This window comes from Strigops habroptila, chromosome 4 (assembly GCF_004027225.2).
Source record: "Strigops habroptila isolate Jane chromosome 4, bStrHab1.2.pri, whole genome shotgun sequence".
NCBI classification, from domain to species: Eukaryota; Metazoa; Chordata; class Aves; order Psittaciformes; family Psittacidae; genus Strigops; species Strigops habroptila.
In genome coordinates, this window is record NC_046358.1 from 38,472,091 (window position 1) to 38,488,911 (window position 16,821).

Below are 16,821 nucleotides of genomic sequence, written 5' to 3' on the forward strand. Positions count from 1 at the left end.
AGTTGCACAGACCACATAGGTTTTTAAAGAAAACCCATAGCCAACTTCCACTTCAAAAATTATATTAAATATAAAATAACCAATTAATGCATTTACAGAAAAATTAAACCATTATGAAAGTAACCACTTTCATACAGTTTGCAAAAAAACTGAAGGAAGGATTAAGTTAAGGCACAGTGAGTAATACAGTATTTTATACAGAGGAGTTTAAACCCAAGGCAGTGACAGCATTTCTGATACAACAGATAGTGGGGCGGGGGGGAGACAGCCAATGCTACTGACATTAATTTCTTGGCAGAAAAAGCAAAGCATCCGTCAGCTGTAAAGGCTTTACTCTTGAGCTGTGTGAGGCTTTCTATCTGTGATGGTATAAGAACTCCCAACAAGCAGTTGTTCTGTGTATTCCCCAGGTGTTGAACCAAGCTCTCCCCTGCAGATGTTCAGGCTAAGGACTGATTTTACACAGCTGTCAGCACCCTCTGTTTTACAATTAAAGAAGGAGGCAAAGAACAGAGTATCAAAACAGATGTCATAGAGCTGATGACTGAATCCTCTTCAGAAGATTCTTCTGTAGTGCTGGAATGCTATGGGCAGGTGAGAGGAGAAGGGATTTGTGCTTTACAGGACGCTAATTGGGGCAGAGCTTGTCCAAAATACGTAACTGAACTCTGGAAACTAACAGGACGTTATGTGGCCTGTGATGTTGCATCAGGCTTCTCAGTTGGTAGTGGAACCACGGCCACAGACATACAGTAATGCCCAACACGATTTCAGTGGAGACTGTTTTTTCAGAAGTAATGTTTCATATGGTAACTTGGTTCTCTGCTCCTTGATCTAAAATGACTCTTTACAGAGTAAAAGTGACTCGGGCACTGACATCAGATTGTCGCAAAGTTAACCATTCTCCTTTCACAAGCTACAAGTAGAATGACAGTCATTGCAGTATAACGGACTTCATTGGCATCTGGGGCTATTTAAAAGTTTTGGAGCCATCTGTGTTTCACTTAGCTAAAAATCCCTGTTGTTGCAGTATTGCAACAAGTGTTTATTTAAGAAAAAGGAGGAATCATAAGTTCGGTTTTGTGAGTTCTAGTTATTTGTGTATTCTGGGGAGGGGAATACTACAATGGCATGTCCCTTACTGGTAATTCAACATTAAACAAATAGTCCAGGTTAATCAAGTACACTGACTCTGGTAATCTGTGTCTGAAAAAGTTCTTGACTGGTTCCATACACAGTGTCCAGAGCATTCAGTATCATATAGCAAAATGTTAGTTTACTTCTCTGGACCATTCAGAGCATGTGAAGTATTCAAGCAGGTGGATCTCTTACTTCTTGGACTTTGAGTGAGAACATCCTACACAGATGCTAGTTCTGTACTTTGCTAGAGCACTGAGTGGAACAGCTGAGCACTATGGGCCTCCAAGAATGCTGGTACTTGTTAATAAGTCCTTAAGGGTGTTTACAGCCTCCTTTAAAGTTGCTTTTTTAAATAAAAATTAACATTCAATGGACCCTTACCTCTAATTAACATTAAATGTAACATTATCTCTTGTGTTAAACAACAGGAAAAAGAAACCAAACAACATGCATACAACAGTGACAATAAATAGGGGAAAACAGACACTATTATAATGACTTGTGAGTTACAGAATATTGATTCCTATTAATCTATTCATAGAGAGCTGAGTTGCAAACAATGTGCAAATCAGAAATAGGTGTTTAGAAGTAGGAAACACCCTGCATCTGCAATCCACAGGTGTAAGAGACACAGCAATTCAAAAGAAAGACGTTTTTACTGGCTTTACACAGAAATTAGCTTACACATTCAATTTTAGCCCAAATGTTTATAGTGCAATTTTCATTTTAACTGAAGTGCCAATTCAGCAGGATGCCTCAGCCTTTCTTAGGCAGACAGACTGAACAGACATCGCCGAGCTCTCTCCTGATCAATAAGAATACTAGAAGTTGTATTTCACTGAACAAGTATAATCCTATATTTCCTGCTTTTTATAGCCAGAGTGTGACATCTGACACTTCCTACTTCCTACATCATACAGGACTTTACACTTAAGGAGGGAGAGGAACTACATCCTGTTTATTTTCCCCAAGGGACTGGCAATCTCCCTCATGTTCAAAGTTTACATTCACGAATGAAGTGCATGCTGTTGCTTCAGGCTGGTCTGTCTGGACAGGAACTTCAGCTTGTGGCTTGTTCTGCTGTTCCTGGTGCCGTCTTTCTGCTTCTTCTGACATCTTGTTTTCCTGTTCTTCCTCTTCTTCCTAAAAATGGATAACCAGATTCATAAGCTGCTATTTAGCTCTTACACCCATTGTGAGTCTTTTCCATAAGAGCGTAACAGTTCTTGTTACAAGGCAAGGACATTTGTTCCATTGGAAAATGGTCACCAGCTGATCATAAGGCATATTCCAGAATTCCCATTGCAAAAAAAAAAAAGGGAAAAAAGTGAAAGATTAAGCTGTGTTAAACACCAAAAAGTCACATATCCAGATAAGTAGTATTTAAGTCAATAGCAATGATGATGATATTTCACTACCTTCTCTAAAGCTTTTTCAACTCTTAAACAGCTATCAAAAATAAAAAGCAGTAAAGCTGTTTCCATCTCTTGAAAATTAAGATTATTGAGGGGTTTGTGGGGTTTTTTGCATAAAGCACTGACTACCTATCAGTCATTTCCAGTTATGGTTTAGAACAAATGGTAACAGCGTGTTCAATTTACCCTTGACACTTCATTGAGCAAGTTCTAAAGTTGGAAAGTACGTTCCTGGCAGCTGCCTCTTTACAGTGTCCAGTAACTGCTCTGTCCAACATCCTCACACTATTGACTTGAGAATGCATTGTGCAAGAGGAACAAATGGAGCAGTGGTCAGGACCCAGCCAGTTCTGAGGCTGTTGAGCTGGTGAGAAAAGGCTGATGATAAAAACAAGCACTAATCACATGTCAAGTGGAAACACAGGTTCTAAAATTTCATTTTAATGCTGTAATACAAATGTTTTAAAATACCAGGGAAAGCAGGTTGGGAGAGAAGGAGCGCAAGAACCCCATCACATACCTCTCTCTTCATTCGGTAATACTCATCAATGGCATATTGGTATTTTGGTGTGCTTATCCCCAAAACAGATGCAATCTTTTCCCCAAGGAAATCACACACTAAAAGAGAGGTTTACATACCATTAGTGTCTAGAAGAAAATTCTTAAGCACAGTTTTATTTTAAAAGGTGTCATCATCTTTCCTGAATGGTTTTCCATTGTCCTACTTCACTCAAAAGACAAAACAACTATCTGCTAGGCTAATGTACTTACATGTAATTATTAGCTTAATATATGAGTAAGTGTTCTTTAAGATAACGAATGAGCAAAAGGAGAACATGGAAATCAATGAATTGTGGTGGTGGTGGTGGTTGTTTGAATTTTACTAGTTTCAGCTTTGGATCTAGGTTTCTTTTGCTAGGGAATCAGCTAAAGGACAATTTTAACTGAATATTTTTCAGTTAAAATATACATGGCTACCAATCATAACGGCACTTGAGTCTAACGGTATCAGCAAACTAGCAAGTTATTTATTGAAACATGCATACACTATCAGTTTTAACAATGTTCTATGTTGCATACTAATGGGTTAATTAAATACTTAGGTTTCAGCTGCCTCCATTTCCAAGCTGGAGGCTACATGCAGTGCTACTTGGCTGAAACAAGTAGCTCACACTTAGAAGTATGAAACAGGAGGGCTTGTGGCAGTCAGTCTCTTTACCACGATGATAGCTGCAGCGCTGGTTCTTGAGTAAAGGCAAGCAAGAAGTCAAATATATTGCACTTCAAATTGCAAATCTGCCCCGAGAATGCAAGTGAATTAGTCATCTTTAGGGAAAACAAGTTAGAAGTTAGCAACTGACTGCTTCAGTGAATGTTCACAATAACTCATTTTATAGATTTCCTGGTGTTCAGAGCTCTGCGCAAAAGACCAGTTCAAATTACAAATGTAGGAGGCAAAACTGAAGTGGGAAGAAGGAAGTGCTAATCTTCCAATTCATAAAAGACTTCTGGAAAAAAGGAAAGCACTATCTACCTTTGTGTATGAAGAACAGGTATGACAAGGAACAGAATTACACTGTACATTAGATAAAAAGTGTTTCTAAAAGTAAGGACAGGTTAATTAACAGAATGGACTGCCACTAGTTCTTAAAAATAGTCAAAATTAGGTGTACAATGACAGAAACTCCACGCTTGTCAACACTCCACCACCCCCCAAAAATAAAGATACTTTACACGTTGGGAGGAACACAAACTAGGAAAAGGATTTTTAAAACGTCACAGCATTTTATGAGGTCCACAGGCCAAATAAACCGCAGTGAGTTTAAGACGCTTGACAATAGCCTTATTTTTGTTTATTTTGTAACCTCAGAAGCCTGTGTAAAGCAACATGGCTAGATGTGTTCTTGGGGTAATTTCTAGTCTTCTTCATAAAAACGGTCAGTTCAGTTACTCCAGGCAGCATTCTTTTCAGGTAACATCACACAAAACAATTCCATACAAAACCTAGTAGAAAGCTGATACGCTCCCTTGCCAACACCACCCTATCTACATATGTGGAGAAAAAGGGGGAAAACAGTGTTCAGCAAAAGGGTATTTTCTGTTTGTTCTTCCATTCAAGAGTTGTTGACTCAAAGTAAAATAGCTCACAAAGATGATTTACAGTCTGTCAATGCAACTTTCAATATTCCATTACTAGTTTACCCAAGAATTAAATAAAGCGATACCTGATAAGGTTGATGTGGCAACTCGCAGCATGTGAAACCACAAGTACGGTCCCCACGTGAGCGTTGTCTGTAAGAACGAGAGTAATATGAATACATGATCACTGTATGTTCATGGCACATGGTAATACATGAAAAAGCTCAAACAGATTGAGGAGAAAAATCTGCAATGTTTCCTGTTTGCCAGCTACCACAGTATTTTTGCTTCAAAATAAGTCTAGATCAGACAAACATGAAGCAAAGTGTCAACATAAGATATAACCACAGTTTACATCTGGGAAAATTTGTTTCACTGGTTTTTGTTTTCTACTCCTAGACTAGGAAATGACAAGTATCCAACTCAATCCTCAGGTAACTCCTATAACTAGAAAGACCTTTCCACAATGTTCTGAATTTCATCAGGCCAAGAAGTGGGTTAATCAAGTAGCCCCTCACTACAGTAATGACAGAACTGCAAAAGACTCTTTACAACCAAACCTTCAAAGTTGTCCCTGAGCAAGAGGCCACTTCCAAGTATTTAGAAGCAGATACAAATTACCATTTGGAATTGTTTGAAGAACAAAACCAGGAAGCATGAGGGATGGGAGAGAGTTACTGCAGCTCTGAGGGAGCAATGGACAGGCTGACAAGCAAAGCACCTGCAGTGATGTGAACAAGAAGAATACAAAACTTAACAAAACAGGCCTTAAGTGGCATCACCTCAAGCATTTGCATGTAAGCAAGGAAGTCTCTCTGAAGTGCCTGCACACTGAGGCACACAGCATGGGGCTAAACACAAGGAATTAGAGATCTGCGTGCAGCTGCAATGGTAGGATCTTGTTGAGACCCCAGAGATGCAGTGGATGGCTTGCATTGCTGCAGTGCAGTTCAGTGGAGGGATACAGACTCTTTAGGAAGCACAGGCTGGGAAGACAAGGAGGGGGAGTTACCCTTTGTGCAACTATGGTGAACTCACTGCCACAGAGGAAGTGCTGCAGCCTCCAGACAAACTGAGGTATTTACACTCAGGAACTTAAAGAAGATTCAGACATTAATGGCCATACACAGACTATCCTCTTCACTAAGGAAAGAGGCTGTATCTCTTAAAAAAAATAAAAATAAAACAAGCCATGTAATAAAAAGGAGAAGGGGAAAAACAGATTCCAATCTATCAGGGAAAAAGCAGTAGGCTTTCACTTTTGTGAAAAGGCAAACTCAAATTTCATTGTGAACTTAAACATGTTTATAGTTAACAGCCTTCAAAGAGATTCAGGCAAGCTCTTTGTTATGTATTTCCCCTCAGTAAAGAGCTCTCTAGAGGTACTTTCCTTGTGGAAAGTAGCAATTCAAAGTGTCAGCTTTTATTCAATGAAACCCATTAGCTCCACTCAGTTGCATATGTATTTGTAACTTGTTGCTAAAAACTGTCTGATAGTAACCATTTTCAATGATCTTATTTGATAGATATCTGTACAGGACACCAATATTACTGTAAATAATACAGCTACAGATACTAGTTAATACAGCCTCAGTATGCACATACACAAGCTACTAGACTTCAGTGCTTTCCAAGCACAGCCTCTAAAATTAGCGCAGCAAGAAATCGTCTGTCAAGCCAGAAACTCAAGTTGGGCAAGGCTGAAAAAAGCCAGATGTTATATAGTTTTGGCAGTGGGTATGGAAAATGTCCTGCCAAGGTAAAAGTAAGCAAACCCAGCTGCTATTCTGCCCACACAAAAGCACCTCCAGCTTGTGGATTACGCGCTCAGTTGGCAGACAGGCTAACAACAATCATTTTGGAGTTTGTTCAGTTGAAGGAGTCAAGGAAAGTGCTGTAAAAGCTTGTTGCCACAGGTGCAAATAATGACACTGAGGAGGCTCTGTACAATCCTTCCTGACGAGGTGAACAAGGTTAAAAAGCATTCACACAGTGCGCAGGACAAACAGGGGCCTGCTGTGCCACTGTGAGCAAGAAGCTACAAGACATTTAAGAGTGAAAAGAGAAGCTGAACTTCAACGTGACAGAAGTAACTCAGGCACAGAATATTCTAGGGTGTTTGTGGCAACACAAACGCAGGGAACACCTGAGGCTTGGCAGACACATAAGTTTTGCCTATTTATACTCTTCCCCCACCACAATTAAAGAACAGTTTGGTATGTTAGGAGCACTTCTAAGTTCAGCTTCATGGAAACCTTTCTGACAAACCCCAACTGGAGACTTTTCTACCCCCACCACAAAAGGTTTTGCCAGTCCCCTCAATTTAAAAAAGAAGCATTCTTTTGAGGGTCTCAAAAGGCAACACAAAACCATGAGAGAAGCTGCTACACACAAATTCAGCAGGAGAAAGATGGCAAGAACAACCAGGAACAAAGGAACGCATCCAAGAAATAATTCCCTCCTTCCTCCTTACTTCCTCAGCGCAAGCTTGGGTGGCTTCCCAGAGCACCCTGAGGATCAAAGCAGGAATGGTGAATGTGGGGCAAGAAGAGGTACTGGAGAAAACCAGAACTGTTTGAGTGATATGAACAGGCCTGTTAGGCAACAGCTCAGTATAAACTAATCCTACTCCATCAAGTAGCTTTAATACATTGAGTGATACTGGAAAACAGTACCCAAGTCAGGCCCTAGTAGTGTTCAGTAAGAAGCACATACCCAGATTCTGCATGTCAACCTCCTCTGGCCAGAGAAGCCTTAACATTCAGTCTTTAATCAATGCAAGGACATGGTAATACTGTATTTCTTGGCTGGAAACAAGGAGCAGCAGTATGGAACACAGGACACTGGTTTATTATAAGGGCACAGTATTGCTCCTGCCATCAGTCTCTTCAGTATACATTTCTACAATGCCTGATTATACTATTCAGCTATCCTGACTTTCCTTTGTTGTCTAAAACTGAAAACACGATGGTTATGACAACTGTTTTTTAAATTACAAAAATTCTGAACATACAATTTTAATCCAACTACTGCATTTTAAGTAGGAATGAACATAATGGATTCGACCATTGATAAAACCAAGAGGGCTCTGGTTCAACAACTAAATATGATTTTGTTTCCTAGTATGGGGCTGCCAAAAGGAGCAAACACACTCCCTTGAACTTCTGAGTGCTCCGTGTTCCTAAACAACCCACATCTATCTTTGTTCTTGCCAGATTTCAGTCCCTAGTAACACCTGAACTTTCCAAAGAACACAGGGTTTCTTTTTGCCAGGAAAAATGGCAAGATGAAGAAAAAAATAATTTTCTGATTAAAGAAAAATCAAATCCCATATTTAAGAGTTAATATGCACCACCAAATAGATACTTCTATATTGTTCACTGTGCCAAGATGCTTTTTTAATTAGTTTAATTATTGAGTGATCATTGCTATAATAGGTCCTTCAGCATGCGCACCATATAAAACTGTGGCATCTAAGACAAGCCAATGAAACCAAGACCTGAAACACACACAGCATCCTCCATCATGAAGCTCCTACTATATCATGAGTTGCTATTACTTGGCTGGTGACTATGTTTCTCTCTCATCCCCAAATTCTTAAGAGAAAATTAAAGTTTGACAGCCCTCTAGAAAAGACTTTTTGCTACTTAAAGTTAAGCTCCTTTTAACTACAGGACATCAAGATAATCTTCCTTCAAGAATGTGATTCGATCTTTCTGAGCAGTGAAGGTCAATAAAATTAAATCTCTTCTGGAGCTTTGTTGCAGAGGTGTACTCGGGATGAATTCTAAGGTTATCACCAACAGCTACATTTCAGTTGCTCTGCAAAGACACACACATTCCACCTTCTGCCTACTCATGTAATTGGTGAATGAAACAAAGAGTTTATAGCAAGTGGCACTCCAGGGATAAACACAAAAAGTATCTTCTAGAACAGGTTAGGGAAATTTAATTACTACAAAATAAAGTTTTGGTGGACAGAAGCAAAAGGAGATTTGTGTATAATGTGTAAGCATCTAAATTTTAGGACAGAATAGAAGACTCAGTTACAATGAAAGCATTTATGTTACTAAAACATTTATTTAATCTTTTATTTGAGAACACTCAGATAATACTGAGTGCTATTATCTAAAAAACCCCCAAATTTATTAAGCATACCATGTGCTCTGGATTCAACTCATTCTTGAAAAAAAGACAAACCAAAGCACAACAGAGTGGCCACTCCACTCCAAGAATCTTAGTGACCTGAATGCTGACCTATACAAGTACCAGAATCATTGTTTCAAAGCAAAATTTAAGACCTAGTACTTTTGGAGAATTTATTTTATTCTGAGGGCAGCAGTCCACCACACTGAGAGCTTTGGTTATCACATTACCAGGATATATACATGTTACTTTGCTTAGTAAGAAAGACATCATCCCTGTCTGCTTAACTCCAAAACACAATTAAACCAAGGTGTTTACTGAAGACATTCTTTACAATGTGGCAAAATATTTGTTTCCCTTAAACTCATTCAGAAGCTGCCAGGATGCCAATACCAGCTGAGCTTTGAAATTTCGTGATGCAAAGTTTCTATTCAAAATATTAAACGAGCTTTTTCTAAAAATAAATTGGACCAGAAAGAGCTATTACTTGCAACATACTTTTTCATATCCCAACTGAGATAACAAGTTTTAGACGTGCTGGTCTCAGCAAACTGACTGTTTAATTGCTTTTATAGAAATCCTACAATAAAAACATTCTTAAGGCAGCAGTTGGCTAAAACATCGAGGCTCAGCTTGGACTAACATTTCTTCATTGAGTGGCTCAGCTGGGATACATGAAGCACGCGGCAGATAAGGTAAACTTCACTTAATGGCAACCTTTGGTCTAATCAAGTTTATTCTGTCAGGGTACAAAGCAATACATAATAAGGCATACTGTGCTCCACAATAAACTATTCTGGATTTGGGGGTCCTTTTATTAAAAAGCGTAATAAAAATTGAGAATTTCATAAACTATAAAAGGAGAATAAAGCCATCTTAACCATGCCATACAATATACTCTTCAGTATTCTGAACAAAAACATAAAAATCCTTATTAGGCAAGCAGGAGAAGGATCACACAGCATTCCTGCTGTTGTGCCCATTTGTACAGCACGTCTCTTGCCTCACAACACGTAAGTCAAGGCTTCTGAGCCTCCTACCACTGCACCACAGTGAAACTCTTCTACTGAGAGGAAATGGCACAAAAAATTATACAGGTCTGGTCCCCTGCTAATCATAGTTGGGAAAAAAAAATCCACGGATATGTGACATGACCTGCATAGCTGGGAACAGATCTGACCCTCATGATACCTGGACATTCAGTAAGTTTCACAGTTCTCTCATTTCTTCGAGTAGGTCCTTAGGGAGGAAAAGAAAAACAAAACCAACACCCGGCAAGGCAGCTTAACATCTACTCATTGTTTGTGAGTATAATACGTTTATTTTCAATCTGTAAACTTCAGTTGTACTTTACACTGAGAATATCCTACCTGCTCGCAGGCTAATGTTATTCTCTGTTGTGCACAAGAACTGCCTAGCAAGAGAGAGACAGCAGTACCATCAATCCCTCCAAGATGAAATACACAGCTTCACCCATGAATCACTAGGACCCCCAATCCCAGCTGAATTCCCACGGTCTCACTGCAGTGCAGCCCTCAAACCACTTTTGGGGATTTTTTTTTCCTCTCTTCAAGATAAATTCATTTTACAGAGGGGAAGAAAGAGGAACTGATTGACAGTCCTTCCCAAAGCAACTCCTTATAGTTCAATGCAGTCCCTTCAACAAAGCCAAGCTCTCCCAAGATGAATATACATATAAATAAATACAGGGCCTACTATTGTACAGAAAACAGAGAGCTTTTGCCACATTTCTTAATTATGGATTCCCAAACGATGGCACAAAATTCACTTCAACAACAATGTCAAGTAGACAACAGGACACTGGTTTCGGTGCATGCAAAGACTCTCATCTGAAGCGTGGAAACAAGCAGGTCCACACTGGTATTTGCCTCCGGTTTGCCAGCAGGCAGGACTAGTCACTGCACAAAGCAATGACTCCCGGCTGCCTGAGTGCACTCCAGCACATGGGAAAGGACCAGCCTCTAGCTCAATACAGGCAACCAAGCCCAGAGAGAGACAGGAAGGGAGCCCCACTGGCAGGCAGGGAGTAGCACTACAGACCCAATTCATTGAGGTAAGAGTAGTTGTAGGAGGGTAGAGAAGAGATGCTTGGGACACCAGTTCGTGGGGTGTCATAAAAGAAACATGAGACTAGGGATGTGCAGAGATGAAGAGAAGGATGCAGATCGTCTCTCGGACTGGCTGCCAGAGGGCAGGGATCTACTGCTGCCAGTGCTGGCACACATGGCTGAAAGCTTTGCGAATACACCATCACCACAGAATAGATCATCAGACACACCAACAGACTAAAACAGATTATATATGTCATTTTACCTCTAAGTATAGATCCAGAATCATTGACAAAAAGGAAAATGCATTTTAACAGCTACAATACATGCTACAGGAGACAGCTTTAATTGTCAAAACCTCACCTGAATTTGGACCTATAAATGGAGAATCCATTCACAGGTTGAGCAGCACCTTAACATCTTACAAGGCAGATGAAAATTACATACACAGACTAGGCATATCCTTTAAAAGCTATTCTTGATACATCACGACTTACACCAGTTTTCCTTTATTTCCGCAAGTCATGTTTCTTTCCCTTCTAACTCTTTTAATTATATCAAATTGCTGGTATGGTAACACCAGATTAGAGGTTCAGCTCTCCACTGTCACCAAGCATAAGGAAACAAATGCCTTCCCTGCACATTTTTTAGACAACAGTACAAATCAAGGAGACACCAAGCAAATATTATTAGAGGAAGAAATACTGGAGAGAACAGACTAGAACTGTGAAGAAATGAAACCCATTTCTAAGTAATAGGGCTACTTTAGAGGAGGACGACTCCACGACAAAAATTCTCAGGAATACTTCTCACAGATTTCTCAGTGCTTGGAGCAAATCAAATTAAGGGACTCTTCAATACTACATCAGATTTGTGACACAAAAATTAAAGTATAAAATGTGGGCAGTTACCCAGTAAACCTGAAGTAGCAATTTATCAAGTAAAATACTTACAGGATCTACGGGTGGCAACAGGTCTTTTTTCTCTTGTTCATCTTCCTCTTCATCTGTGCTATATTCTTCCATTGTTTCTCCACTTGCAAAATGAATAACCCTCCTTGGAATTTTCTTCTTCTTTCCTATGACACCCAGCTCCACATTCTCAAAGCCTCTATCTCCATTTGCAAGTTGCTACAATGAAGTAAAAAAAAAAGATAAAACCATTATCTCAAGTACATGCTTCTGGAACTGGAAAAGTTCCCCCTTAAGAAACTTAGTGAAATATTTAAAATAGTTTGGATTGATTAGTGCGTACAATGGATATTTGCAAGAGCATGGCTGCAGATAAAAGCTAGGACTGAAACATTACTGTTTGCAGATACATAAAACCTGATCTCATCATTAAAAATAACCAAAAGGTAAGTGCTTTCACTTCAGCATGGACAGGTGGTATTAGAAACAACTGTTCTGAAAGAGCACTGCGTTATGTGGGAGTTTCTTAGCAGGACACTTTTCCTTAATTTGCTGAGCACTTAAGTGTTACACTTAAAACTACCATTGGTTTTGGAATACCTTGTGAAATTAATCAAGCAATTCATAGGCTGTAGCCATCTCTATGCAAGCTTAGACAGACACCTCTAGCACTAGAATTGCACAAGGACAACGAAGCAGCCAGGCTCAAGCTTTAAAAAGATGCATCAAGGAATCTGCTTCTGTGGGCTTTCATCAGCAAGCACGATTAGTACACGGGACCATGCTAACAGAACAACACGTAGTTTTGTGGCTAAGGACATATAAAAAGAGAAGTACAATGTCTGGTTTTGTTCTTCCAGCTGCTGACTACTACAATGCAGTCTTTGGGTCAAAAGCATTAAAAAAAATATACTTCTAATTCAAAGGCCAATCAGTAATTCTTTATGCTAGTAACTCCTGCAGGCAGAGAATGTTAGTAAGGTTTTGTATGGTAGCTATCAAAACAGAGCCTCCACCTTGGTAGAGCTTTTAGACACTACTGCATCAAATGCATAAAACTCTTCTGAAAACACTTCTGTCATGCAGAGAAGGACACAGAAGCCAGGAAATGCCAACCACATGTTTTTAATGTACCGTGAAGGTTTTTAAATATGCACGAGCTCGTGTAATTGGAAACCACAGCATAAGGGGCGAGATGTGTGTACGTGTACACAGAATTCAGGCTGCAGAAAAGGGGCACATTCCAATTTTTGACTTCTTGCCTATGCAAACTTAACAGTCTCCACAGACTATGATTCAAAATTATTAATGAAAATATGTATTTTATCACGTAGTTTAAAAACATCCCTTAATCATTGCAAGCGCAGCATCACCATTCCTCTCTCTTACACTAGATTACATGAATCAGCTGTGCAACACAAACAGGCTTGGTTAGCTGGGAAAGCCTGTGGGCACGCTAGGACAGGAGGGGGCTCTGGGGAACAGAACAGCTTCCTTCATTCCAGGCACAGATTTCTCCTGTGCCCATAGAGAAGAGGGAGGAAAGGAAAAGATCATGTGCTGAGCTCTACAAAGCGGGCAGGGAGTGCACACATTCATCATCCTTAGCCCTCGTGCCACTGCTTCTCAAAACTGCAAGTCATTTCAGCTTCCCTTAGCATTTCTGTAGCTACCGTGGCACATTTTGTGCATTTTCCTGGAAGAGCAGAGCAGAATGAAGCAGCAAGTTCTCAATGGGGTAATTCAGCTGAAAGTGTTACATTTTCATGCAGAATTACATGTTCATGTAGAAAGACAGAACTGACCGTCTGGGGCCCAGCGCGCTCTCTCTGCTGCGTACCAGTGTTGGGAACATGGCAGGAGCAGAAGAGCAAAGCTGCAAAAACATGAATGCTAAAAACAGCGAGGCAACCTCAGCACGGGGAGCACGCCTTGCTGCTGCTATAAAAGTGGGCACCACTTACTGCAACTCAGTTCTGTATTTTCTGGAGCAAAGAGCACCACAGAATCAGCCTTTTATGAACATTTCACACTCCTTTCTTGGCATCATACAATGATGCCATTTTTCATGTTTAGTCACAGTGCTGAAGAACACTATATCTTGCAGCACGGCATCACAAATATTACTGTGATTAACAACAGCAAGCGACATGAGCCTCTCCTTAGAGCTCCTCTAAAGGCACAGTCTGATTTTGGCTTGTTTAACTCAAATGCTTCAAATATTTTAACTTAGAAAAAAACCGTAGATAACATTTAAAGTTGAAAAGGCAGGCTTCAATTCCCACACTCCATTTACTCTACCTACAGTAAACAGATCCATATAGCTGGTACTGGAACAAAGTTTCACACAAATGCAGTTGTTCAAGACAATAAGGTTTCACCAAGGAATGATGAATCTCGTTTCCTTAGTAATCTGGTTCAGGGCCCTAAATTATCAAATAAAAGTAACACATATCAGCTGTTGTTTTGCTGTTACCTAATCAACAAGCCTGGATGTGGGTTTTAGTCATCACTGTAGCATTTGTCCTTTTAATTTCTACATGCACACAATCATGCATGTAGATCAATAAAAGCCATCTCTCCCAGCTGCAAGCAGAAAGTTCAGCAATAGTAAATTGTATTTATCTATTGCTAAATTTATATTTATTCATTTATTGCCAAAACTGTGGCAATGCAGATCTATTCTAGAATTGTCAGCTAGGCTCCCTTTATAGCTCAAATGATAGAGTATCTCCTGTTTGAGGCTTTACACTTTTGATCTTCCTTTACAAATCTGATCTTCTTTCCCAATTCAAGAAGTTGTTACAAAGATCATCCTCCCAGTCCACAGCTTGGTCAGGTTGCCACCTCATTTCTTCCACAGGCTTGTCCCTCTCCAACACATCACATGGGTCTTGAAAGACTCAGCACTTGTCTTAACCTCACGCCGCAAAGATATTTACTTTGGCTTCTATTCTGGTAGCTATTAAACACAAAGGCCAGTCACCCTTGTGCTTTTGTCACACCATGTAACGCTCTTAAGGTGCTCGGTGAACGCTGTAAAGCGACTTCCTGTTACTTTTAAATGCCCTCTTCGAATTCTTCTTGGCTTTATAGCACCCATACAAACCTTGCCCATCAGGAAGTCAGCATCTGAAACTGCTGCTCCTTGTTTACCCTCTTTACACCACTCTCTTATCTCACCCTTTGGACAGAGACGGAGAGAGAGCAGGGCATGCTTTGGCAGTGTAAGTACAACACCGAGCACACTGGAACACCAGTCCACAGCCCAAATGCCAAGATAAATAAATGACAATTAAGGATGGGGCGTGCCACTACACCTGCAGGTAAGCTAGTAGAGCTCACACAACTAGTATTAGGTGATGCAATAACATAAAGCTTCATCAAGGAGAGGAAAAAGAAAAGCAAAAAATAACAGGGAGACCAGACCATTCACTTTGGCATCTTTTAATCTGTTGGACTTGGGTATCTTTACAAGAGTTCATGACCCCAAATGCCAAAGTCTGTGATGTCCACTCTCCCTCAGAAAGATAAGTAACTCAATTTGCACAGATCTACTGACCTGACAGTGCTACTTAATAGAAGGGTGGTAACAGCTAATGAGAAATGTCTCCACCCATTCATGCTGTCTTGCCTGCCTTACTGATTTCACTTGTGTTAATTCTGGGGCTTGGGGCTTTTTGGGGACACAGTTTTGGGGGATTTGTTTGGTTTTTTTTCTCTTCATACAGCTTGACTTTCCACCCCTGTGTTTCAGCTGACCTTAAACAGCACAAGTCTCTATGAAACAAGGTAACAGAATAACAGAGCCACAGAATGACTGTAAAAAGACAATCCTTGGAGAGGCACCGCGATCATCAGTGAAGGTGCAGTGCATAGAGCAGGCTGTGGCAGGGGTAGGACAGCTCGCCAGGTTACACTTAATTAAGAGCCGGTGCCCCTGACCATCTCCAACGCCTTCTCCAACTTGGCAGAGCGGAGGGAAGCTGAAACCTGTCTCAATTTAATATTCATCAGGCTCGTTTGTAAGAGGCATTACGTGCCGGTGAACGAGAGACACCGGAGACACGCGTGCCCGCCCGCTGACTGTAATTACAGAGCGCTGGGAGAACGGGCTGACCGACCGACCGACCCACCCCCCGCGGCCAGGCCCCACCACCCACAGCGGACAACCGGCCTGCGCCGGGCCCCCCGCTCCCGCACACCCGGGGGTGTCAGGCCGCGGCCGGACCCCAGCGCCCCCGCCAGCCCGCCGCGGCCCGAGAGGCCTCGCCCGCCCCGGGAGCGGCCTCCTCCCGGGCGGCCCGGCCAGGAGGGTCCGGGGAGAGGCCGCCCCGGCAGCCCCGGCCCCGCTCACCTGCTCGGGCTCCATGGCGCAGGCGGCAGCCGCGGGGCCGGCGGCGGGCGCGCAGTAGAGGGTGATGGCGGACAGCCCCTGCTCCATCCTCCCTCCCGCCGCGGCGCCGGGGGAGGGCGGCAGCGGGCCCGCCGCGGCCCAGGGAGGCGAGCAGCCGGGCGGCACCACCCATCACCACCGCCTGCCGGGGCGGCGCTTCGAGCCCGCCGCGGCCTGGTGGGCCGCAGCCCGCCCCTGCTCCGCGCCCGACGGGTGGGGTGCCCCGCCAGGGACCCGGTCTGCACCCGTAACAGGGCGGCTACCGGCCTCGGTCGTTTCTCTCCACAGCACGGCACCAACCGGAGCCGGGAGAGGGGGAGGAGGCCAGAGACAGCCGGGCTGGCAGGCGCAGCCATACCTACACACAGCAGAAGCATACCCGCTCTACGAAGAGGTGAAACTGCGTGTTGTGGGGAAATACACACATCAGCCTCCTAGAATATTGTAAACATGTACAAAATAATACAAGAATGTTCTGAGAAGCACATCAAGTTACTTGACAGTAGTTAGGAGTCCTTCTGTGTCTCTCAAAAAAGAGCCAAGCTTGCTAACTAAGCCTTTTAAGTACCTGGTGTTGGCTCAGGCCATTCTACGCATTTTAAAGG

General features: G+C 41.9%; 1 protein-coding gene across 1 annotated transcript; it reads right to left on the bottom strand.

Moving 5' to 3' along the window:
* Window positions 1–45: 45 nt before the first annotated feature.
* Window positions 46–16,515, bottom strand: FAM177A1 (family with sequence similarity 177 member A1). Its single transcript, XM_030481718.1, has 5 exons — window positions 16,178–16,515; window positions 11,863–12,039; window positions 4,781–4,847; window positions 3,076–3,173; window positions 46–2,283 (listed from the first exon to the last, which is right to left on the bottom strand). Exons 1-5 carry the CDS (start codon window positions 16,262–16,264, stop codon window positions 2,071–2,073), a joined length of 642 nt encoding a protein of 213 aa, XP_030337578.1. The 5' UTR covers window positions 16,265–16,515; the 3' UTR covers window positions 46–2,070.
* Between the last annotated feature and the right edge of the window lie 306 nt (window positions 16,516–16,821).